Source organism: Dendropsophus ebraccatus, chromosome 4 (assembly GCF_027789765.1).
Source record: "Dendropsophus ebraccatus isolate aDenEbr1 chromosome 4, aDenEbr1.pat, whole genome shotgun sequence".
Lineage (NCBI taxonomy): Eukaryota > Metazoa > Chordata > Amphibia > Anura > Hylidae > Dendropsophus > Dendropsophus ebraccatus.
Genome location: NC_091457.1, coordinates 32,705,576 through 32,731,967, shown reverse-complemented (window position 1 = coordinate 32,731,967; position 26,392 = coordinate 32,705,576). Strand labels below are relative to the sequence as shown.

The window sequence follows — 26,392 nt, the reverse complement described above, 5'->3', positions numbered from 1 at the left end:
AGATAACTTTACAGAACGTGTGAATAAGGCTGGGTTCGCATGTATTATTTTGTGTACTATTTTCTGCCAAAATTAAGAACGGTTTCAAAATACAGGAAAAGGTGCAAACTTTTCCATTATAGTTTTTCTGTCAGTTCCTCTTCTGGTTGTGGCTAAATGTACTTCCCACAATACTACATGTGAACCCAGCCTAATAGGTACAGCCCCCAGTTATGTGCATGCAGACTGACACCATCGTTGTACTGGTCCCTAATTTAAAGGATTAGTTCAGAGTCCATCATTTTTTTCTAAAACGCCAGGGAGAAGGTGGTTTAACATACCAACAGGCACTTGCCTACCCAGCTCCAGCGCAGGGGTCCGCTGTCCTCTGCTGTGGTCCCTGTCCCATGGCCGCTTCCTGGCCTGAGTGGGGACACGGATTTGACGTGTTAGCCATGTGGGTGGGACCCCGCTACGGCTGCTGATTGGCTTAGTGAGTCTGACACGTCACATGTCACGTCCCCGCTTATACCAGGAAGTGGCCAGGGGACTGTGAACCATAGCGGAGTACAGCGGACCCCTGCGCTGGAGCCAGGGGGGAAAGTGCCTGGTGTTATGTTCAGCAACTTCCTCCCCAGCAGTTTTTTAAAAAATGACGCACCCCAGACTTCTCCATTGGATAGGCCATGGACAACCATTTTAAGAATAAAAATTGTTAAAACTAAAACAAGTCACATCTGAAAACATCTAACACAGTAAAGAAACCATTAGACCTTGCTGGGGGAGAAGCACTGGCACATGTCATACAGTATGGGTACCACAAGGCTGGTTGGTAATCGCAGATTAAAAACAGATCTGGGACCTGTCATTTGAGCAGCACAATTGCTGTGAGAGGTAAGCACTCCACTTTGCAATCACTCTCACAGTACTTGTGCCTCACAAATGAGGCGCAGGTGCACTGACATGGTAGCCTAGGACAAGTGTCTCCAAGATTGTCCCCCTCAACCACCTTGGGCCAAGCTGGACACTGCACTGCTTTTCTTTTAGACAGTTTCCATTGTCTTCCTCAGTGTACTTTGAGGCTTACAAATCTTTTACAAGGAAAATTATGGTTTTGTTTGCCTTTTTGGAGCATTAATATGCCCTCTCCTGGAAGTTTTCAAGTGTCTTGAAGTGTTAAAATTATAAAAACAACAAATATTTCATTCACTAGGAAAAAGGAATGTAAAAGAATAACTAGTCAAAATTCAATCTGAGGATGCCTTCATACCTACCGTATCGCAGTAGAAAATCCGCTGAGGATCCGCAGCAGATTTAACTAAATGAATGAACACAGCATTAAATACGCACTGTCGGATCCGCAGCAGATTTGTAAGTGCGGATTTAGTGCTGTGTTCATTCATTTAAATTTTCTACTGCGATACGGTAGGTGTGAAGGCACCCTGAGTGAGAAGTGGGAAAACGCAAACAAGGTCTACCGTCATAGACAAACATACAGCAGCAGCTTTTCCTTTGAATTTCATTGCCTCCACAGAAGCAATAACTGGTCTCCGAGAAAATGGCCGTCTGCGGAACGCCTGCTTAACCGGCGCATGCTCAGTAGTGTGAGTAACGGAGCAACGCAGGGCAGACAGGTGAGACGCACCTGCGTTCCACGTTCATTTCCTGGTAGCGCCCCCTGTACGTCGGCAGCTGTCACAGTCACTTATAAGGAAGAGTAATGTCCTCTGTACTAATAATAACCCGGTTGCCCGTCGTTCTGTAAGCTGCCGCTAAATATATCCTCATGACTGGGCTGACCCTCCGCCGGCTCCTCCGCCTCCACTCCCTGCGGCGATACTATTACTCGGCTGGGTCACAGCGAGCAGCAGCCTCCGTCCTGCCCGTAGCTCACGTTGTCCTGCCGACCCGTTATAGGGCGAGCCCTGACCGCCTCACCACCGGAGCACTGACCTCCTCCACCCGCGCCATGTCCGGGAAGATTGACCTGTACTCCCCCGCCACCAGCTGGAAAGAGGCCAAAAGTGAGAAGCTGTGAGCTCTAACCCCTTCTGTGTGAGCCCTGCTAACCGCACTGTGTGCACTGGGGACAGAGCTGGAGGGAGACGGTACAGTCTGAGCTTGTGCCAGACTACAGCTCCCAGCCTGTGCATGCTTGGAGTTGTAGTGTGCCACCAGCTGCAGAGCCCCAGGTGTGGCAGACCAGGGAAGGACCCCCCCATAGACTATGTTCACACACAAGTTTTGAGAGTATTCCATGTGCAAAATTATTTTTTCCTGCTTAAACATTACAAGCAAAGTCCTGATTTGTATAAAGGAAAACAAAAATAATCAGTGTAAAAGGTTACATATATCCTAAATGTTGCGGGTGACTTGGCTTGTAAAGCAAGTGTCGTTTATGACCCTCAAATCCACTGTGTGAACACAGCCCTGGGCCTTGTGCGCACTAGAGATCTGGTTTGAAAGCAGAATCTGTGCTCAGTCCTGTATGAAAGCTGCACCTATTAATGCCAATGGGAAATTCTCTGGTAATTTAGAACTTTGGGCCAAACTACGCGCAAAATTATGTGAGAATTAGGGGAAAAATACTACATGGTGAAAGGGAAAACTAATAGTAAAAATACGGCCATTTTTAGGGGCACATTTTACCACACATAAACGAGCTGAATTGGTATTCTAGGTATTTTTCATGGGGAAGAGATGAGGCTTGCCAAAAACTGCATGATGTTTTACAGTAAAGTAAGCCGACTAGTTATTGGTCTAAAGCAGGGACGGGGGAACCTGCCACGCTGCAAAGCTCCAATTCTCATCATGTGGGTACTGTGAAAGCCAATGCATCGGCTTCCCGAGCATTATGGGAGTTTTAGTTTTGCAGCAGCTGGAGAGCCAAGGTTCCCTACCCTTGCTCTAGTCTTGCAGAATCCACCCAAGGAATTGTCATCTCAATTCTTTGGGTGGGTTCACACTAAGGAATTCTCGTGGATTTTCAGGCGGATTCCGCGTCAAAATGCTCGTGGAATCCGCATGGAATTCCGCCCGTTAAGAATGAACATTGTGAATGCACATTGGCTTTAATGGGCTTTCCGCTTATTTGTTCACACAGCAGAATTTCCGCGCTGAAAATTCCACCGCGGATCCACTTTCCGCCTGAAGAATTGACATGACATGGGCGGATTCCGCTAGAGCAGTGCTTTTCAAACTTTTTCTACTGGAGCCTCACCCAACAGACCAAGGCAATGCCTGGGCCTCACCAGACTGACCAAGGGGGTGCTTGGGCCTCACTATCTGTGGTGGAAGTCCATTTAAAAGCTGGAAATAATGCTAGGACTACCTTTCACCCATCTCCCAAGCTCTAGATACTAATAAAGCAAGTACAAAATAAATTAATAATATTGCTAAAATGGAGATTTTTGCAAACAGCAAAAGGACTGTGCAGATCATAGTTACTTTTGTGAAAACTGGTGAGCTGGGCCTCATCAACAACTAGGGGGCGCCTCAGTGGTGAGGCCCGCCTCACAGTTTGAGAAGCACTGCGCTAGAGGAATCCTATAGGAGTCAATGGGGCTTTAATTCTGCTTGAATTCCTCAGTGTGAACCCACCCCTTTGCTTCAATTTTGGTGGAATTGCAGCAAAAATGGTACAATCTTAACCAAATTTGCTTCAAAATGGCTGAAAAGCCTCAGCAAAAACGCTATGTGTGACATTGCATCACTTTACAGTTATGTGAACATAGCCTTACTCTGGGTTATATGCAGCCAATGAAGGTGAAAATGATGGACCGCGGGTCAGCCGATGTAATAATACTCTGAAACCATACATAAAACTGTAAAGCATATATAGGAATGTATTGGGGGCTACCAGTAACATAGTCCCCCAATGTTCAGTTCTTTGTGCCCTCTCCAGATCACTTCCCTGTCTTTAAAGGGGTATTCCGTTCAAACATAACTTTTGACATGTTGCTGCCCATAATGAGAACAACAGTTCCTTCCATGCTTGTTATTATCTATTCAGTCTCTTTCTCCCAGTTCTCAGCTGCTTTCTGCTGAAAACACAAAAATCTCTCCGTCTCCCCCCCGCCCTTCCTCTCCCTTGTGAGATGACCAGAGTAAACAATACCCTGACTGGCTTTATATGTAACATTGTAGCTTCTTTGTAATACTGTGAGGGTTTATCTGAGGTAAAGTTGCTAATGAACTCTCTGTGATTAACCCTTTCAGCATTACAAAGAAGCTAAAATGATGCAGATAAAGCCAGTCAGGGACTTGTTTACAACAGCTGTCTCAGAAGGGAGGAGGGGGAGACAAAGAGAAAAGCTCTCACACGGATTTTTGTGTCTTCAGCAAAAAGAATCAGCTCAGAACGAAGGGGAGACTGAATAAATAACAACAAGTATGAAATTGTTAGTCTCACCATGGGCAGCAACGTATCAAAAGTTATGTTTGAATACCCCTTTAAGGCTTACAGGATGCACTGGCCTCACTTGGTGCTATTGTTTGACGTGTTAGTACAGTATGTAGAAGACTGATTCTGATGGATTTCCTATTTACGTAAAACCAGACGTTACGGGGTTGTCATTCTGTAATGTGGGAGTAAACTGGGGTACCTAGATGAGGCGGCCTACACAAGTGGGGGGTGGGAATAAACTCCCTGTACATGTTTCCTAGAACCCCTGTGCAGCAGGTAGACAATGCTAACCAGCGAGCTATACTACCTGCAGTGGAGACATATGGGTGTATCCTACATATCCGCAGCCACAAGTCCTTCTCAGATCAGTTGTCAGGAGCTAAATTTATCCACAATGGTATCACAGACATTGCAGGCACAGAATGCTATGTCTGAGACATGAATAAAGAAACATGAACCTCAAGCACGCTCAGGTCTGTCCCAACCCGAGCATGCAGCATTTGCTTACCGGTGGCTGCGGCCCTACGGAGCCCTGGTAAACATGGATAAAACCTATGCCTGTAATTGGTTGTCATCTCCAATTATGAATTCAGTTTAGCTTTTTTATGTTCTTTCTTAACCATATACCTTCCCTGTAAAGCCCTATCCCTGCCATATCCGCCCCCTGTGAGACGCAATCCATCAGTGTCTGTGGTGGTCCGTACACATGAGATCATTATCGGCTGAGTGATGTTGCTGTGACATCCGTCTTCACCAACAACCTCATAAACGTGTGTTCAGCTCCGCACACCCATCATGTTCCTGTAGGAACCGCAGGATAAATGGCTTCCAGAGAAGCTGCTCTCTCAAAGTAATAAAGAACCATTCAGTCAAACAATGAGACTCTCCCAGGCTGGCCTCATACACCGGACTTGTACAGTCACTGAATCTGCGGCCATGGTTAGCATTGTTGCACTAAAACTAGCTGTTGGGTAGACACTCATTTGGTGACAGCTATTCTTCCTCATTCATGTGTAGATATTGTTAAAGGGTTTTCTCATCTTAGAAAATTATCCACTAGCTGATTGCTGAGGCTCCCATCGATGGAGACCTAAGTCTCCAGTTAGGGTACTATTACACCAGGCGATTTTTTTTTTTGTGTGACAATCAACGATAAACTGACTCAAACGACCGCTATGGCGAACGACCTGAAACCATTCACCCAATTACATGGAACGATGATCGTTACTTATGATCATTATTGCTTTTGTCCTGTCGTCGCCACTACGACGTCTTATTACATGCGAACGATCAAAGGTATAAATAGGTCCAAATTCTATTAAACGACCAACGATTTCTCGTTAGTCGTTTAATTGTTGTCTGCTATTACACTAAACGATTATCATTCAAATCAAAACGATAGTACAATAATACAGTGCCTCACACATGCCTGTTACTGCTGCATTTATGCCCTACGGCAGTGTTTCTCAACTCTGGTTCTCATGTACCCACATTTCACAGGTCAGCACAACAGGTATCATCACATATGTCCTTTCTATAGGATATCCTCACATCATAACCTGTTGTTTAATATCTCTTTATTAATGGGCTAGTGCGGCGCTAAAAGTTATACAACTTTGTAATGTATGTTATGTCTGTGAATAGCCCCCTTCCCCGTGTCCCACCACCCCCACCCGTGTACCCAGAAGTGTTGGTGCATTATACATTACCTGATCCGTGTCGAGGGCCGTCCGCCATCTTGTGCCAAACGTCATCTTTGGACGGACGGCCGAGTCGCTGCCGCCCGTTCCCCCCTCCGTCGTGTCACAACTGTGCTCAGCCGCGATTGGCGGCTGCGTCATCAGCTGCTCAGTCGCGATTGGCTGAGCACAGTTATGCTCAGCCAATCGCGGCTGAGCATCGGATGACGCTGCAGAGGGCGGCCGGCATTCGGAACAGACGGAGCTGTTCGCCGGCCGGCCGAAGAAGATGTCACTGAATGAAGATCGGAGACGGGGGTCGGCACGTGACAGGTGAGTATAGCGCACCACACTTCCGGGTACATGGATGGGGGTGGTGGGACACGGGGAAGGGGGCTATTCACAGACATAACATACATTACAAAGTTGTATAACTTTGTAATGTGGGTTATTCTGTGAATAATTCATTACCGCCGCACTACCCCTTAAAATTTTTGACATATTTAAGAACACACAAACACCAACATAACATAACAAAATAACATATACACAACATAAAAATGTTACCAACCTCATCACCTCATACAGGTGTAACAATTTTAAAAACATAACATACCTATCAATCACCTGTATGATCTTTTACATATCTCATAACCTATAACCCCCCCTAAAAAACAAGCAAACAAAAAAAAAAAATCAGCTTTGAGGTTCAGCTCCCTGATCCTTCTTTCCCAAACTCCATGTGACAAGAGTCATCACCCCTATACACATAAGGTAGTCAGCTGATCCTTGAAAAGATGGGCATCTTGGTTAACCAATGATTTCATGATTTATACAGTGCTGCCTGGCATAAGCAAGTGGTATCCAAGCTTAGAATAGACCATCAGTATTATGTAAGTGGGGGTCAAACACTCAACCCCCCCCAGCAATCAGATTCTATTGTTCACATTGGATTTTGTGCTGTTAATGCTCTCACACACCATTTATATTGTAGTGGTTTTGTTAGGTATTGCAGGAATGTCCCACTTACTTGCACAGGACAAAGCCACAATACTTAAAGTGACTGTACCACCAAGCCCAGGCTGAAGCACTGGAGGCGGGCCGACCCACCCCCAGTGGGAAGAAACCCCAGCCCCTCCATGACGTGACTCCATTAGAATCAATGGAACCCTATCATAGAGAGGGGCTAGGGTTTCCTCCCACTAAGGGTGGGCCAGCCCGCCTCCAGTGCTTCAGCCTGGGCCTGGTGGTACAGTCACTTTAATTTAGTCACTAAACTACAGCGTGTGCAACTACATTGTGAAATCCCATGGAAATAAAGATGCTGGATTACAGGAGTGCCGCAACCTCATTAGATATGTGCAAGACTCGTCTGCTGGCGCTTTATCTCTGAGAACAAAAGGATCGAGCAGTTGAATATTTCCTACTCCTCTCTTCTATAATGAAGTTGGGGGCCTCTATACACATCAGATATCGGCTGATACTTCTTCTTACACTTTAGCAGTTCATAGTTAAATCAACTGTTTCCAGAAAGTGACAGAGATTTAAAGGTGTTATCCAGTGCTACAAAAACATGGCCACTTTCTTCCAGAGACAGCCCCACTCTCGTCTCCAGCTTGGGCAGGGTTTTGCTGCTCAGTTCTATTGAAGTGAATGGAGCTTAAAGCGACTCTGTACCCACAATCTGACCCCCCCCCAAACCACTTGTACCTTCGGATAGCTGCTTTTAATCCAAGATCTGTCCTGGGGTCCGTTCGGCAGGTGATGCAGTTATTGTCCTTAAAAAAAACTTTTAAACTGGCAGCCCTGTGCCAAACGGCTGGGGCTTAGAATGTCTATGCATTAGGCTGGCACAACCTCTCTGTCCCTCCTCCTCGCCCTCCTCATCATTAGGAATGCTGCAGGCAGATTGCCTACTATTCAACAGCTGTGTGAATACTGAACATGGGCGGGATCAATAAGGCACCTGTGCTATGTTCAGACAGGAGAAAATGTTCCAGCGGCATTCCTAATGATGAGGAGGGGTGGTGCAAAGTTAGGGCGCATATTTAAAGTTTAAAAGTTGTTTTTTAGGACAATAACTGCATTACCTGCTGAACGGACCCCAGGACAGATCTTCGATTAAAAGCAGCTATCCAAAGGTACAAGTGGTTTGGGGAAGGGGGGGTCAGATTGTGGGTACGGAGTTGCTTTAATTGCAAACCACACCTGAACTGGAGTCAAGAGTCGTGTTGTTTCTGCAAGAAATTGCCCATGTTTTTGTAGCACTGGATAACCCCTTAAAGGGTATAAACACACACACCATATACGCAGCGTATTTACTGCTGCGATACGCAGCAAATACGCAGCAGATTAGATCTAAATAACTGAACACAGCATCAAATCTGCACCATCAAATCTGCTCGTATCTGCTGCGTATACGGTGTGTGTTTGTACCCTAATAGAGATTTACTTCTATTAAAAAATCTCAGGTCTTCCAGTACTTACCAGTTGCTATATGTCCTGCAGGAAGTGATATTTTTTCCAGTCTGGAGAGCAAGAGAGGTTTTCTATGGGGATTTGCTACTAAACACTTCCTAAGTGTGGCAGCAGAGAGCACTGTATCAGACTGGAGGGAATACACCACTTCCTGCAGAACATACAGCAGCTTATATGCACTGGAAAATTTGAGATTTTTTTTTAATAGAAGTAAATTACAAATCTATAGCCATTTATGGCAGTAGTTGATTTGAAAGAAAACATTTTTTGGTGAACAATCCCTTTAATAACGTGCCCAGTTTAAGTATTCTTCAGCTTTCCTATTATTTTTAATGTAACATTTATTTTAATTTTCCTCTAATTTTTTTTACAGTTTTTCTGAAGGGTCTCAACAGTAAGCAGAGGCGGGAACATTACTCTATGAAAGATTATATCAAGCTGAAGGACATACCGGCCTGGAAAGACACCGCAAAAAGTGAGAGATGCACACCCTCCCAGTTCTCATGTGGGGATCCAATGGTCTGGTTTATAGTGACTGGTGCTTCGTAATATTACAAGTATCATTACTAGAGATGAGCGAACCTCGAGCATGTTCGAGTCCATCCGAACCCGAACTTTCAGCATTTGATTAGCAGTGGCTGCTGAACTTGGATAAAGTCCTAAGGCTATGTGGAAATCATGGATATAGTCATTGGCTGTATCCATGTTTTCCAGACAACCTTAGGGCTGTATCCAAGTTCAGCAGCCGCCACTAATCAAATGCCGATCATTCAGGTTCGGATGGACTCGAACCCGAACCCGGTTCGCTCATCTCTAATCATTACCCATATGTATTGGGAACTATGGGGGAAATTTATCAAACTGGTGTAAAGTGAAACTGGCTCAGTTGCCCCTGGCAACCAATTAGATTCCACCTTTCATTTTCCAAAGAGTCTGTGAGGAATGAAAAGTGGAATCTGATTGGTTGCTAGGGGCAACTGAGCCAGTCTCCCTTTACACCATGTTTTATAAATCTCCTATATATGCACCTGGTACCTAGGCTACAGGCAACAAGTGAAAGAGTGGGACAAATAATTGTACAGGTACTCGGGTTGGTCCATTAGATATGATGCAGAGGTTCGGGACTGAAGCTTTCTCCCCACACAGTCGCATGTGTTGGAATAATAGTCTCAAGGCTTTGTGAATATGATATTTAGCCAAAGCCCCATGTTCTTTAATGTATTGATCGCCACATTGAGTACACAAATTGCAATGTGATAACTGATTCCCCTGTGGATTCTATGATGTGACAAGAGAAGAGATTAATCTGATCTTCTACATGTTAATGTAGCATAAATCTGTTTACAGATCGGATATCGCCTCCATCTCTGCCCCTGTTTGACTCACCATTAAAAATGCATGTTATTTCTATGAAGGCAGGGATATGGCCTGGCTGCCAGATGACTCAATTTCTCTTCCTTCCCACAGACAGTGTAAAACATTGGTCAGAGAAAATGTGACATGACTGATCCTCTTCTCCCTAACAGCAGATGAAAGGCCGGTCCTGTGTGTGCAGAATTACATTTAATTGTTGACAGATCTGCCGAAACCAACAGGATCTTATGTGGAGAGATGGATGCCTCTGTGCAGCTTAAATCCAATGCTCATCTCCGTCAGACATTTAGCATTGTCATATCGAGCAGGGACGTTGTTCAATCCTCTTCCATGTTATAAAAGCAGCAGGGGATGTCGGATTGTGCATTATACACGCAGTCCTCTTTAGGTAACGGTTCATTTACACACAGCGATTTCATGTACGATCCAATGGAGAATGACCAGCCATAGCCATAATTGCTGTGATTAAATGGACAAAATGATTGTAGCAATTTGGCGGGTGGATTTAACAGACATCCTTAACAATTCTTCACTGTCAATCACTGTTATTGCTACAATGATAGTGTGCCGAGAGCAATTGCAGAGTAGACATCATTATAGGGAATAGCAGAATTTTATTTTGCTATGATGAAAAGATTTTTGTTATAAAAAAAAATTGTTCCTATCATCAGAGAGAGCTCTGTCTGTAAGTGTACGGCACAGATGATCATCTTGATCAGACATTTTCCAGACATCAGACTGAGTGGAATATTGTACATTTAGTATCTGAATAGTATTAAAAGTCTGTCATCAGGAAATCATACTGTTCAGGCCAAGTTTTTATATTCAGCTTGCCACTAACTATATAAAAGGAATGTAGTCCTGAAATCTTTAAGTAGGAACACTCCCCACTAAGTTGCACAATGGGCTGACACTTCAGAGATTTATAAAGCCACACCCATTTTCCCAAATGAATTTACCAAGAGACGCACTGCTCTTAGCAAACTCGCCCAGCGCAGGCTGTGCGCGATAAATCCACACCTTCTTCTAGCAGGTGTATATCTCTATCAGGATTTATGCCTGCAAGCAGGTGTAAATCATGATAAATGAGATGTGAGACTAGGCCATGTCTACTGTCCACTTATAGCCACGCCCCCTTCCCGCCAATCAGATGAGCGGGGCATACGGCAGGCATACGCCAGAAAGGAGGGGGCAAATCTGCACCTTCTCTCTGGCGTACGCCCAGGAAGCAGGCTTCGTAAATGTTCCCCTTCCTGTTCTGTAGAGCAATCTCCTTAAACTTATTGTACTGGAGCCTCACCCAACAGAACAAAGTAATGCCGGGGCTTCACCAGACTGACCAAGAGGATGCTGGGACCTCACCATCTATGGTGGAACTCCATACTAAAATAAAACTCTGTATAACATTAAAATAAGCACAAAATGAGTCAATAATGTTCCTAAACCAGAAGTTGTAGCCAGGCAAAGGACTGTGCAGCTTATAGTCACAGTTACAGCAATGCTATAGAGATCCCCTCTCATCATCATCACCACCACCATAGGCAGACTTACAAGATAACAGGGCATCTTGCATCCACCCCTCTGTGAACGATGAGCTTTGCACAGGTCACATATGGTGTGCCCACAACACTCTCCCGTAGAAGTCAATTGTTTTTTCTGGAACACAGAAGAGAGAGGATTTGTATAACTGCAGCAACTTTCAGCAGCACTTTGTGCATAAAGGGACTAAGGGAGATAAAAAAGATGATGCCAGGTGGGGTGTAGAGAAGGGTCACTGGATCGGTATAGATGAACAATGTATTTCACAGGACGTCAGCTACACAGGAGAGGCCTCTTCCTGTTACACATGTAAAAGCATGTCATTTTCTGGTGGTCTTAGTTGCGATCACATAAGCTGCTGCTGGGATACTGGTGACACATTAGCATTATATTGGATATACTTCTAAGGGCCCTTTCACACTGAGTCACAATCCCGCTTGCCTTAGAATGTCAATAAGATGGCTCGCACGGTTCCGCCGTTCTCTGCTCAAACAGTTGACATGCCATCCCATTGACACAATGAGGCAGGTGGGATTCCACGGCGCGGAGCGCTGCCGTGGAATTCTGCCCGATTTACTCAGTGTGAACATACCCTAATAGTTTAAAATATTATTTGTCCCTAAGCCGCAATGCCAAATCTGCACATAAATCTGCATGGTTTCTTCCTGCAAGGAGCATATACATCATAGAGGCAGTCTCTGTAGCTGCCTTAGGACCCCCACCACTGTGACAAGCCAATTCCCTCACCCAAAGTGCTTAATACAGGTTGAGGGGAGCCAGCATCAGGAGAGGGGCCCCATTTAGATTTCCGCCTCTTCCTGTACAGCCCTGTGAACAGGCAATAAAATATTGTGAGCAGCATCTTTGTGATGTGGCTTCCACCTGCAGAGAAGCATTAGATTATTCTCTTTCTTGTTGATTGAGGATAATTTCTTTTACATTGTACTCCTACATCTTACATCTATTTATGAGTAGAGGAGGTAAGCTGAAGGAATTATACAGAAGTCTTTATCCACGATGAATAATAAAACCCTGATCTAGATGGTACATTGTGCACATTTAAAGCTTGTGAATATTTTCTAATTAGACTTCTTACTCTGTCAGTACCCAGTTCAATACAGTAGTGTTTTTTCCTCCATTACGGAATAATTGCTAGAAAAAAGAAAAAAAAAACGCTTCAAACTGTGATCTCTCTCATATCAACTCATAAGGTGTATGGTAAAAAATATCCTGACTCCTGAACACATCTATGTGTGCATACTGAAAAACTCCATACAGAGTTCATAAGGTTAAAAAAAAATTACACAGGTCCATCCAGTCCATTCTGTAACCCTACTGTGTTGATCCAGAGGAAGGCAAAAAAAAAAAACATGAGCCACCATAGTCCACGATCTTTAGATCCCTGCTCTTCAGGAATCAAAGTCTTACAATCGTGGGGGAGGGTCCCAGCAGATGGATTCCATGTTGTTATAAAAATTCTGTCTTTCCTGTGGGTAGGAGATATGTGTCAATTGTGGAAAAGAACCCACATTTAGTACCTTAGAGCAGTGCTTCTCAATTCCAGTCCCCCTGACCTTTCTCTAGTATTTCACAGGTGATATAATTATACTTTGTTCTTTGTATGGAATAACCTCAAAAAATTACCTGTTGGTGGGCCATGAGGAGTGGAATTGAGAAGCATTGCCTTAGGGTATGTTAAAGGAGAAGTCCGGTGAAAATTTTTATGAAAGTACTGTATTGCCCCTGAAAAGTTCTACAAATCCCCAATATACACTTATTACGGTAAATGCACATAAAGTGCCTTTTTCCCTGCACTTACTACTGCATCAAATAGGTGATGTCACGACCCGACTCCCAGAGCTGTGCGGGCTGTGGCTGCTGGAGAGGATGATGGCAGGGGGACACTGAGGGGCACGGGGCACTGGAGGGACACTGAGCATCCCCCTGCCATCATCCTCTCCAGCAGCCACAGCTCACACAGCTCTGGGAGTCGGGTTGTGACATCACCTATTTGATGCAGTAGTAAGTGCAGGGAAAAAAGCACTTTATGTGCATTTCCCATATATTTCCCATATATTGGTAATTTGTATAACGTGTGGGGGGGCAATAAAATACTTTAATAAAAATTGTTGCCGGACATCTCCTTTAACATGCAGTGCCACTGCAGCCTGACTGGTACACATCTCCAGAAATATTGAAGACGGGGAGGCCTACCTTGGGAATACATACCTCACTGCCACTTATCACGACCCTGCAGAACTGTCCACATATAGAGCACTGACTCTTCGGGACATTCTGCATCTGGGTCCAACTACGTGGGTACAGTGAGTACACCTGCCTTTACCATCTCCCCACTCCTCAGATGCCAATAGTCCATTACCTTCATCACGGCTGGATTACTTTAAGGGCTCTGATGGTCTTCATATCTATTATTGTTTACCTCATGTACCTTCTTTTGTTCACCCCTGACCCCTGATGACGTCACCGACACGAGTGACAGAAACGCGTAGGGTGTAGGTGACGGTACTACTATTGACAGGACACACATGGGATTGTATATCCCTAACAGACAGCGACCTGCTTGACATACATACGTACCGATAGACACGCTGTGATAAACTTGGGACGGGAATTGTTCCTATACAGACAGTGACCAGTACGGACCACTTACAAACGATACCGACTCAATAGGACATAGTAGTACACCTGAGCTACTGTGTTATCCAACCATTCTGTTGGTCCTGTGGTATTGTTCATTGTTGGAGAGAGAGTGCGTTATGCACATTGTATATATTGTACAGAATTTCTTGCACTTTGTTGTACACCATTAATATTTTACCTGGATATCAATAAAAGTTATTTTTTAGCTTATTTCCCTTCATTTTTTGAAATATTTGATAGCCTGAGAAACGTGTTATACACATGGTTAGTATACCATAATTATACTTACTGTTTATAGGCTTTTGTGGAGAGGATCTTGGCAGGGTCGTGCCTTGGCCATCCACAGGCTCAGGCCTGGCAGGAGAACTGCCTCCTCCGGAGGGAGCTGTGACCTTGGAGAGGGTGTAGCCAGAGTTTGGTGGATGGGGGTAGGAAGCAGCCAGTAATAGGCGCTGGATTCAAAAGCGCCCATCAGTCTCTCCAGTAACTTTGATCTTTTCCCTGGTGTGAATATACCTGTCCTGTAAGAGCTGCTAATCTTATATAAATAAAGAATAAAAATAAAAAATTATATATATTTTTTTCTCTTTCCCCTTTTCTATAGAATCACACGCCAAGCAGCCTGAAGAGGTGAAGTTTCCAAAGAGCAAAGATCTAAATGAGAAGATTTCTATTATCCGAGGGGACATCACCAAACTAGAGGTAGACGCCATTGTTAATGCAGGTAAGATGAGCAACACATCATATTGCAGGAGAGAAGGAACTCGAGGAGTTGCCCCCCACTGCATGTAGGTAATCTGTGTCTGTGCAGCTGTTGCCCAACAACGATGAGCGTGTGTAATGAAGCGCAACCGCGTGTTAGCAGTAAGGTGAAACAGACGCAATCGGGCAGAAAATGTCTATTGGCACGTTTTTTTTTTTAGCGTTGAAAATCTGCATGTACATTGTGTTCCTCTACACGGAGTGCAGCAATATATGCTCCATTAACATCTGTAGATGAAAGGACTTCAGTCAGCAATATACTGATATTCTCAGAACGGATTGCTTTTCTGCATTAGTCCGTGGAAGCCACAGTGTGATTGTAGTCAGCTCTGGGGTTTGGTAATAAGCCGGCAGTAATAGGAATGTGTTTATCTATACACGTCCTTGTTGGCTCTATTGGCATCTATTGGCTTACTCGTGTGTTTTCAGAGATACACAGAAAAATGGCTCTTACAAAGATCAATGGAATCCATACTGACAACAAACAGATCAGTAAGTATCTGTATACAACAATTAGCAATAGGGTAACGAGATTAAAGAGCCACATTTACATAGAAGCTGTATTTTTATATTCTGGAGAGGAAGAAAAACATAAAAATCATGTAATTGAATGGACATAATGGCCAGTTGGATCAATTCTTCTCCTTCTCTAGGGATTCTCTCGCCTTCGCCTCACTCCAGTCATTGTTTGATGTTCCTCATTCCGCCTTCTGTTGCTACCTATAGCTCAGACTTTTGCCTCTGAAATGGGGGGTCTCTCTTGTTATGATTTCATAAGCCAGTGACTTGTGACTTTGACCTATTACATGAGGCTACAATAAAGCTACATGACAGCTATATGGCTCTGTATAAATGGTGGAAGGACCTGTTGGATTGAGGAGATTTGGTGCAATACAGATTTCTCCAGAATCTATTACAATCCAGCCAGACTTCATCTGATGTGTGTTTCAGGTGTCCATGTAGTGGGGTTTTGTATGTAACTATTCCCCTTTTGGTCTAGTTATCCAGTTTATGCACTCCATATGTATGGACTACATATATGTCAGCACAAATTAGGTACAGTCTTCTTTACCCCAATCTACCCCCTATTGTGGAGTTTTTCTTCTTTTATAGCTGGTTTTTGTTCCGGGTATGGAGGCTGCGTGAGTATCTGTCTGTGTATGTATGTGTTTGTTTGGCCAGATGTTAATTGTGTTGGTTCCCTAGAAGGCATTGTTGTCTCTGCTCTCCTTTTATTGCCTTTGTACCTCCTGATGTGGTGGTTGTTGAAATTCCATGTCTGATGCTGACTTCCTTATGTCATATGAAAATTATAAAGCCTGTAAAAACAAAAAAAAAACCGAAATACTATCCAGGATCAAAACAAGGGGAAGTGAGTGCTGCCCTACCCGTCTCATTGCAGAAGATGTGCTTCATAAACTTAATATAGAACTCGATGGGGAGAGCCTAGGAGTCAAGTCCTCTGCAGTGTGCTTATTTTGGCTCTGAAATTAAAGGGGGCTCCTGCTGATTCATGGAATTTTATTGGATAGCATGTTACAAATTTCCATTTAGAACTATTATACCTGTGCAAAAAATTGAGAATCTTATGTAGTTTATTTAAAAAGCTCCTGTGTTGCCCATCCTGGTCTGTTTCATTCTTTTACTAGGGTATGCCATTGAATAATATTTATTGCAGGTCTGCCTGCAGATATTCTCACCATTCAAGTGTCATCTGTAGTATCTGCAGCGCGAGGACAGAAATGGTGCTGTGCAAGGAAAATCCAGAATGACAGATCAGATGACCAGCATGTGACTGCATATCCTAGCTGTATGGTGGGAAAACCATTTAGATACAGTACTTTCCTTTAGTGCATTGGTAAGGAATGGGCATCTCACATAGGCTGGTTTCACATAAGCGTAATATATGAACATTTTTGTGTCTGTCTTAGGGATGCAAGCCCAGGCCTTATTGTGTTTCTGACAACAGACTGAAATGATAAAAGGGAAAGAAGGACTCTAGTGCAGGTAGTAGACATTGGGTTGGGGTTCCATCACAATCGGCACTGCTTAGGCTAGGTTCACACTGCGTTTTCAGCATCCGTTTAACGGATCCGTTTTTTTTAACGTCCAGAAAAATAGGGTCAGCAACGTTTTTTGGTCCGCCAAAAAAAACGGATCCGTTTTTTTTTATAATGGAAGTCAATGGAAAAACGGATGCACACAAATGAATCCGTTTTTTGCAATCCGTTTTTCATGCGTTTTTTGCAAAAAACGGATGCGTTAAACGGATGCTGAAAACGCAGTGTGAACCTAGCCTTACCCAGTGTAGTTGTGCAGGACAGGCACAACACTGTTAAAAGCATGGAGGGGGCTAGGAACCTCAGCTCCACCTGTTCACTTCACTTAGGAAGAATACAATTTCAAGAATCACCAGGTAGAGGTATCTCAGGGGGCAGATTGGATGGCAATGGTGCTAAAGAACACGGCATAAGTATTCAGGATTTATTATACTGGTATATTAAATCTTTTACAGTTAACACATACCTGAAAAAGTGGCCAGATGACAACAAAGCGGGTTGAATTGTCCTAATGAATGCAGAATACTTACAGTATGCCAAGTGTCTTGTTCTTTAGCGCCACCGCCATCTGATCTTTGCTCTAAATACCTGTACCTGTTGATGCTTGCATCTGTTGTCAAACTGTGACTGGCTTTGGTAATATGGACGGAGACATGTAATACATTTGTGGGAAACTGGCCTTAGGAATAAACTTTGCGGATTGAAGAGAATTTGCAGGACCCAATGGACCTTTCTAAAGATACATGGTACTCACATGGTATTGAGCATTGCATGTGTGTAGTTGATGGGGGTCCATTTTTAGTTGGTTTATACGAGCTGTCATGCGGTCTTGTGTTCTTTTTATCACTATGTAGAGTAAGTGCCCTTTCTTTATATGACATTTACAAAGGGGGGAATTTTACTTTAGTGAAGTACTCTTTTTGCCCATATAGTGCACACTCGCCACCACTATTCCTTCCGCTTCCATCTGTTTCTTTGCAGCTCTCCTGTATCCACTAATATAATTACTGCAGCAGTCATGTAACGTCTGATCAGCCACCATCTTGACTTTCACATTACAAACTGCATCCTCTCTCTTTCAAGTCCATGTTGCATCTGCTCAGCATCACATGGTGTTTTGCCAAGTTTTATGAAACCGATTTAAATAGGTGTATATATATGTAATAGTAATAGAATAATAATATGATTATAAAAAATTAGGTAATGTACAAATTGATTATAGAAGTAAGAGTATGACATTGGGTACAGTTTTATACAATCCTAAATACAAAGTTTTACATACATACAATACCATCACCAGGAGCCTTTACCATCATGCCTCAATTCCATCAACTGGTGGAAACATATCCGGCATCAGGCAGAGCTTTGACACCTGGGGGTCATCATTACCATCTGAGTGCCCGCTAAACATCCTGTCCTTATCCTGAAAATTGTCCCAGCTATTATGCCTATTAAACAATGCCTTACAACTCCCTAATGTTGTGTAAACTGGGTATACAGAGATTGTTTGTCTATCGTGTCTTGTCCCATGGAATGGCCACGTCTATGGGTTTCAGATACGGTAGAGAAAAAAATCACCATGATAATTAGACTCCAATGAAGACAATTCTTCAAACAAGATGACATAATGAATACCATTATGCCAAGTGTGAGAAACACATATCAGGCATAAGTAACACAAATAAGAAGATACCAGAATTAAAGGGGTATTCCCCCCAAAATAATTTTTGCATTAATATGTTGCCCACCCGCAGCTTTCCATCTTTTCAATATAAAGTTATTACGGATTCTGCACAGATTTGCTGTTATCTAGGTACATTCACACCCACAGAATGCCTAGAATCATCAGCTCTCAGTCCACTCCGACACGCTCCCTGCTCCTGGCCCGCACCCTCCGAGACGGCATCACGTGTCCTCACTCTCTTTAATGGGCCGGGTTAGCGCTTCTAACCCAGTCCACTGAAGGGAGGGAGGACAGTGAGACGCCGGCAGCAGCTGCTGCTGTTCAATGTGTCCCTCTCTGAAAGCCCGCGCACCCCCTTCTTGCATCTTATTTGGTGACAGCCCGCGGCAATTCCCCCCCCCCCCATCTGGTTTCAGCCCGCCTGCAGCAATGCGCCACCCCACCCCCCACTCCACTCCACTGGTGACAGTCCGCGGCACCCGTCTCACCCATCCGCCCGCATCTCACCTGATGCGGCACCTGGCCGGTGAGATATGCACTCCAACCCCCGCATCTCATCCGGTGGCAGCCCCCCCCATCTTAACCAATAGCCTGCCGCCCGCGACACCCTACACCACCCCCCCGCCCCGCATCGCACATGATGCGGTAGCTGACTGGGGTGAGATGCGCACTCCAACTCCCCCTGCCCCGCATCTCACCCGGTGCCAGACCGCCCGCCCCCCCGCATCTCACCCGGTGGCAGCCCGACCACCCCCCCGCATCTCACCTGACAGCCAGTCGCCGGTGCCACCCTAAGCCCTACCCCACCGCCCGTGCATTACACAGGATAGCTGTCCGGACGGTCGCGGCACCCCCACGCCACACATGATATCCATCTGGCCGGCCGCACCAACCCGACCCCCCCCCCCCCACTGCCAGCCGGATCTCACTTGACTGACTGCCAGTCGGCCGCCCGCAACACACATGATGTGATAGCCGGCCGCGGGCCCCCCCAGGATTACAGGTGATAGCCGGCCAGGGCAAACCATCCCCCGGCATCTCACCTGATAGCTGCCCCCCCCCCCGTATCTCACCTGATAGCCGCCCCCCCCCCCCCCGTATCTCACCTGATAAACCCCATCTCCCCCCCCCCCCGGTATCTCAACCGGTAGACGCCCCACCACCCCGTATCTCACCTGGTAGCCGCCCCTCCCCTCTGCTTATGTGATCCTTCACCTCCATTATCTCAGCTCGGCTTCAACACCATGTCAGCTCTGCTACATCATCATCAGGCATAAACATTGCATGATGGGAAATGTAGTTTCCTATCTTGCATATAGACCATCTTTTAGAAAAACGTGTAACTCAGGAACGGTGGCAGCTAGAACGATGACTGGGAGGCTCAAAATACTCAGGGGGACTTGGTGAGTAAGACCAGCTAGGTTTGGGAGTATTACATTTTTTTAGCTCTTGGGGGGAATACCCCTTTAAGGGTCACAAAGTTTGTATATAAGCTGTGAAACTCATGTAAATTATAAGTAAATACATGAATTAATATACGGGTGAAGGGTTTGTTATGTATAACAAATGAATTCCATAGTGTAGACTTTAAATAGCCTTAAATTAGTCCTAGCATTACACATGGGCTGCTAAAGCCAGGACCGTCTGTGGCCGCCTGTAAGACCGTGTAATAATCCTCATCTCTGTATGGTTCCAAATAAGCTAAGAGCCTATGAGTATACAGTCAGGGAGGCTGAACTATCATCAGTTTCATTATATAACTGTGTGACAAGATCATCATCATTAGTAACTGTAATGGGAGGACGTTCTGCAAGAGATAGTGACTCCATTGCGAGTACATGTATTTTCTCCGGGGGATCATCATAAGATCACATGACCCAACTGAGGGAAAAGATGCCAGATAAAAAGGAACATCTAGAAGTGATACTAGCTGAATTATATGTATTGGCTGACTAGCTGCATGATGAGTAATTAAAAAAAAAAAATTCACAGGGATTGTTCTTTAAATCCTTAGTCTTACATTGAATTTTAAGTATTCTTTATTTCACACCTTTTCCTCTTCACCAGGGTTTTGTCACTGCAGCGTTTTAGCTTCAGCCTTTCAGCATGTCATAAAACGTGAGAACACTCGGCGTCTGAGGCCTCCTGAGATTATCTGCTGATACTGAGCATGGCACTAGCAGGGTTAATGGTATGAGACTGAAAGCGTTAGAGAAAGTATGGATGATAGAGAGGGAATAGCAGTGGAGAGAGTGGGATGGGGCGGTGGAGGGACAGATTAGGGAGAGTCTGGTTAGCCAGCTGTCAGGAGATAAATTGCATCTATCATGCTGCACCACTGACATCCATTACTGCTGGGGACAGATCTTCATGTGGCGTCACCTCCCCTGGGACTATCAGTGTTGGATTCTGCTGCTTTATAACTAATGGTTTTTATAGCTTTTTAACCATACATGTGCTGGTCATGCATTATAGTATTGCATATGAAAATGAGTTCAGCAGCTGAATAGAAGCAGAAGTCTTGTGTGATTTTGTGTCATTGAGCCATGAAATAACATCTCCTAATATTGTAATGTATCACGCGTCCATGTCGACAAGACGTAAACCCATGACTGCTCGCACAGAAGCATGTCACGTTACAGCCGGTGAAAACCGAGTGTGTGACAGATGTGGGTACAATGTTATGTCGCTGAATTACATGCAGCTGAATGAGAGGTGCTGCTACTGAATAGCATCAGCTGTGCATTTCCTACTAACAGCTGCCTGGATGCAGTGATGCCAGCTCCTAGGACCATAGTCCAATGGTAGAAGCAAGTTATACATGTGGGGAGAGAGAGCAGTCATATTCCTAAGTAATAGAAGATTCAGGAGGGTAGGAAGCATGACCAGCAGTAGTACAACAGAAAAGGAAAGAACTGAGAATATGAGGAAATAACAGTAATGGTAGCTGTGGTCACTTGCTTTCAGGGTATGAAAATGTACAGAGATGGGCAATGATCAGTGGAATTTTTTCCTTTGTTTTGTAATATAGAGAGAGGTCCGCCATTATCAATGCTGGGTCAGGAATTGGAGAGAGAGAGAGAAGCTACAATAGTGGTGTGCATTCCCCTTAGGTGATCTAGTGCTATCAGGCAGGCTAAATAAGACTACAGACTAAGAGTCGTATTTAGAGATGAGCGAACCGTGTTCGGGTTCGAGTCCAGCCGAACCCGAACGATCGGCATTTGATTAGCGGGGACTGCTGAACTTGGATAAAGCCCTAAGGCTATGTGGAAAACATGGATATAGTCATTGGCTGTATCCATGTTTTCCAGACAACCTTAGAGCTTGATCCAAGTTTAGCAGCCCCTGCTAATCAAATGCCGATCATTCGGGTTCGGCTGGACTCGAACCCGAACCCGGTTCGCTCCTGTAAGCGAGCACCGATCTGCTAGATCAGCATTTTCTTACCGAGCCTATTACGCGGCTCAATAATTGTTTAGCCCTGTTCACACGTTCTGTATGGGATTTATGCCGCAAAAAAAAAGAAGAAAAAAAGCAGGTCCTAGTGTTTATAGAGTGGGTCAGTGCACTTCCAGTGGCTGTCTGTACCTATGGGTACATGGCCATGGATAGCCTGCGGAAAGTGTGAATGAGGCCTAAGGTTTGAAGACAGTTATTCAAGAAAATGCATTAAGCGTTGAACTTATCTGTAGAATTAGAATCAAATGCTCTGTTATTTGTAGCCCCACCACATGTACTAACGTGCAAAGTGTCACTACACATGCAGACGTGATTTTTTTTTTGTTATTCTGTGACATGCTCACCTATTAAGTGGGGCTAGTCATGGCAAGACTTTCCCAGCACACCAAATTTACTACTACTAGTAGACATTGGAATTAAAATCCAAGCGTAACTTTTTAAAACCAGCATTTGTGTCTTTTGAATCACTAAATTTTTCAATACTCTCACATTCTGATACTGTGGTATTTGGTGGTTTTATTTCTGGTCCTGCAATCTTGTTTCCCATGAAAGCTAGTATATATAGTGGGGAAAATACGTGTTTGATACACTACTGATTTTGAGGGTTTTCCTGCACTGCAGCAGGGATTTTGTGCCACTCCTCCATACACATCTTCTTCAGATCTTTCAGATTTCAGGGCTGTCACTGGGCAACATCTTCTTCCACATCTTCTATTGGGTTCAGGTCTGGAGATTGGCTAGGCCACTCCAGGACCTTGAGATGCTTCTTACGGAGCTGTTCCTTAGTTGCCCTGGCCGTGTGTTTTGTGTCATTTAATGCTCGAAGACCCAGCCGCAACCAATCTTCATGCACTTACTGAGGGAAACCTGGCCCCAAATACTTACTTCATGCAATAAATGAATTATTTTAAAGTCCTACAATGTGATTTTCTAAATTTTTTAAAAACAGATTCTGTCTCACAGTTGAAGTGTACCTACCATACAAATTACATACCTCTCCATTATACTTTTATATATATATATATATATATATATATATATATATATATACATACATGTGTGTGTGTGTGTATGTATATATGTATATATATATATATATATATATATATATATAAAATTATTTTTAAGAAAAAAAGAAAACAAAAAATAAACTTGGCCCCACTTTAAAAGCAGTCAGCACAGCAGTACCTGATGTGGACAGTTGTCAAGCCCTCCTGTAACTTTATTTATTGTAATGTTTGGCTCTTATATTTGTATCCAGAGCATTTAGGTGAATTTATAGTTTTGCACGTGTATATAATTTATATGGAATATATGTATTTTTTGTATAATATGACAGCAGTTGACAAAAGTTAAGGGCAAACTACCCCATGAAAGTGTTGTATTTGTTTCATTGTAACGATTTCTTGTCAGGGATCTTTCATGTCCCGTACACTGGTAAGCACTGCGGGAACTGCTATCCCCATAATTATATTCATAGGATCCGGAGAGCCGCATTTCTCAAGTGGACTTGTGTACTTGACCTTATTAATCTATGGACATAACCTTAGGTTACAGCTGAATGTTTCCTAGTACTGAATGCCAGACCAGAAGATGTGGAAAAATATATTAAAGAGATAACATACCATGATAAAGATGATTATGAATAATTTCTATGTATGGATATACAACAATACTAAAAGTATGCTTGTCATAAAGTGACTTTTGAGCCACCTTATATGTTTTATGCCTGCCCTAAATGGGCACGGTCATCACTAAAAACTTTTCATATGATATAGACTCTGAACGATAAAAACTTTCGATTTGTCTCTAATTGTGCAGACTCTGGCCAATCAGAAGAACAAGGGGGAGAATACACTTAAAGCAGTCGCCTCTGGTTCTGCCATCTGGCCAAGATGACCACATAAACTAAGGGTACTATTACACGGAACGATTACATTCGGCCGATTATTGCAACAAATAATAAATACAACGATCAGCCGATGACAACGATCATCGGCTGATCATTGATATAGGTTAGAACCTATATTTGTCGGGCGCCGTGTAATAGCGGTGCGTGGCTGGCGACTGACGATATACATTACCTATCCACGCTCCAGGGCTGCTCCTGCGGTCCGCTTCTCCCCGGGTTGCGTGCGCTCTTACTTCAGAGCGGCCTGTCAGCTGACAGGCCGTTAAGCCAGTCACAGGCCGCGGCGGTCCCGGCCTGTGATTGGCTGAGTGGCTTGTCAGCTGACAGGCCGCTCTTAAGCTAGAGCGCACGGGACCCGGAGAGAAGCGGACCGTAGGAGCAGCCCTGGAGCGTTAAGTAAATAGTTTAAGCAAGGGCTGCAAGGACATTGGTAACGATGTCCTTGCAGCCCTTGTTAAACGATTATCGGGCCGTGTAATAGGCCCAGTAAACGAGCGCCATTGTAGCAGATCTGCGCTCGTTAACAGGTATTATCGGGCCCCCATCGGCCCGTGTAATACCACCCTTAGTCTTACAAAGACACAGGAAGGAGAGAGGTGCACCACAGTGCGTGTCTTTTCTCGCTTCTTCTATTTAGTCGTCACACCCCAACACAAAAAAAAAACATTAAAGGAGAAGTCCGGTGAAAATTTTTATTAACTAGAGATAAGCGAGCCGGGTTCGGGTTTGAGTCCATCCGAACCCGAACGATCGGCATTTGATTAGCTGGGGCTGCTGAACTTGGATAAAGCTCTAAGGTTGTCTGTAAAACATGGATACAGCCAATGACTATATCCATGATTTCCACATAGCCTTAGGGCTTTATCCAACTTCAGCAGCCACCGCTAATCAAATGCTGAAAGTTCAGGTTCGGATGGACTCGAGCATGCTCCAGGTTCGCTCATCTCTATTATTAACGTATTGTATTTTCCCCAAAAAGTTAATTACCAATATACACCTATTATGGGAAATGCTTACAAAGTGCTTTTTTCCCTGCACTTTCTACTGCATCAAGGCTTCACTTCCTGGATAAAATGGTGATGTCACACCCCGACTTCCAGAACTGTGCAGGCTGGGGTTGTTTTAACCCCTTAAGGACAGAGCCTGAAATGGCCTTAATGACAGAGACAAATTTTATGAATATGACCAGTGTCACTTTATTCATTAATAACTTCGGGATGCTTTTACCTATCCGGCTGATTCTGAGATTGTTTTCTCGTGACATATTGTTCTTTACATTTCTGGAAAATTGGAGTCGATACTCATAACGAATCTTTATGAAAAAACCCCATATAACGTGAAAAAATGTGAAAAAATGCATTTTTCAAACTTTGAAACTTTTTTGCTTATACAGAAAGTGGTTATACCACATAAATTATATATTAAATAGCATTAGCAACATGTCTACTTTATGTTGGCGGCATTTATTAAGCGATCTTTCATTTTTTTTAGACAATAGAAAGCTTAAAACATTAGCCGCAAATTTCCAAATTTTCTGTAAAATTTCAAAATCAGATATTTTTAGGGACCTGTTCAGGTTTAAAGTGTATTTGAGGGGCCTGTTAGAAAGCCCCACAAAGCACCCCATTTCAGAAACTGCACCCCCCACACTCTGCAAAAGCATATCCAGAAAGTTTTTTAATCCTTTAGGGGAGTCACAGAAATAAAAGCTAAGTGTGTAAGACATAAGAAAATTTTAATTTTCTGTGCAGAGATTTTATTGTAATCCAATATTTTTCATAATTATAAACCTATTACCAGAGAAATGCACCCCAATATTGATTGCTCCGTTTCTGCAGTTTATAGAAATACCCCATATGTGGCCCTATTGCGCTATTTGACGCAACCACAAGCCTCAGATATAAAGGAGTGCCTAGTGAATTTCAACGCCTCCGTTATATTTGGTCATTTTTGACCGTACCACTTCAGGTTGGCAGAGGCTCTGGGGTGCCAAAACCTAAAAACACCCCTAAAGGGACACCATTTAGAAAACTACACCCCTCAAGGAATGTAACAAGGGGTGTGGTGAGCATCTGGACCCCACAGGTGCTTCACAGATTTTCCGAACAATATGCCGTGAAAAAAGAAAAATTTATTTTTTACACTAAAACGTTGTTCTAGCCTTCAATTTTTCATTTTCTTAAAGGGACAAGAGGAAAAAAAAGACACAAAATGTGTAGCGCAGTTTCTCCCGAGTACGGAACTACCCCACATGTGGCGATAAAGCGCCAAGGGGGCGCAGGACAAGCCTCCAAAGGGAAGAAGCGCCAATTGGCTTTTGGAAGCTGAATTTCACTGGAAAGGATTTCAAGGGCCATGTCGCATTTACAGAGCCCTCGTGCTGCCAAGACACTGGAA

The 26,392-nt window shown here is 43.9% G+C and overlaps 1 protein-coding gene across 2 annotated transcripts in view; it reads left to right on the top strand.

Annotated features, from left to right (window-relative positions):
• Window positions 1–1,657: 1,657 nt before the first annotated feature.
• MACROD1 (mono-ADP ribosylhydrolase 1) overlaps window positions 1,658–26,392 on the top strand; it is a 561,289-nt gene continuing 536,554 nt past the window's right edge. For both annotated transcript variants that reach the window (XM_069968252.1, XM_069968253.1), the window contains exons 1-3: window positions 1,658–2,003; window positions 8,915–9,016; window positions 14,720–14,839. In XM_069968252.1, coding sequence (XP_069824353.1) covers window positions 1,766–2,003; window positions 8,915–9,016; window positions 14,720–14,839 — 460 coding nt within the window. In that variant the 5' untranslated portion in view covers window positions 1,658–1,765. The remainder of the gene's footprint in view (window positions 2,004–8,914; window positions 9,017–14,719; window positions 14,840–26,392) is intronic.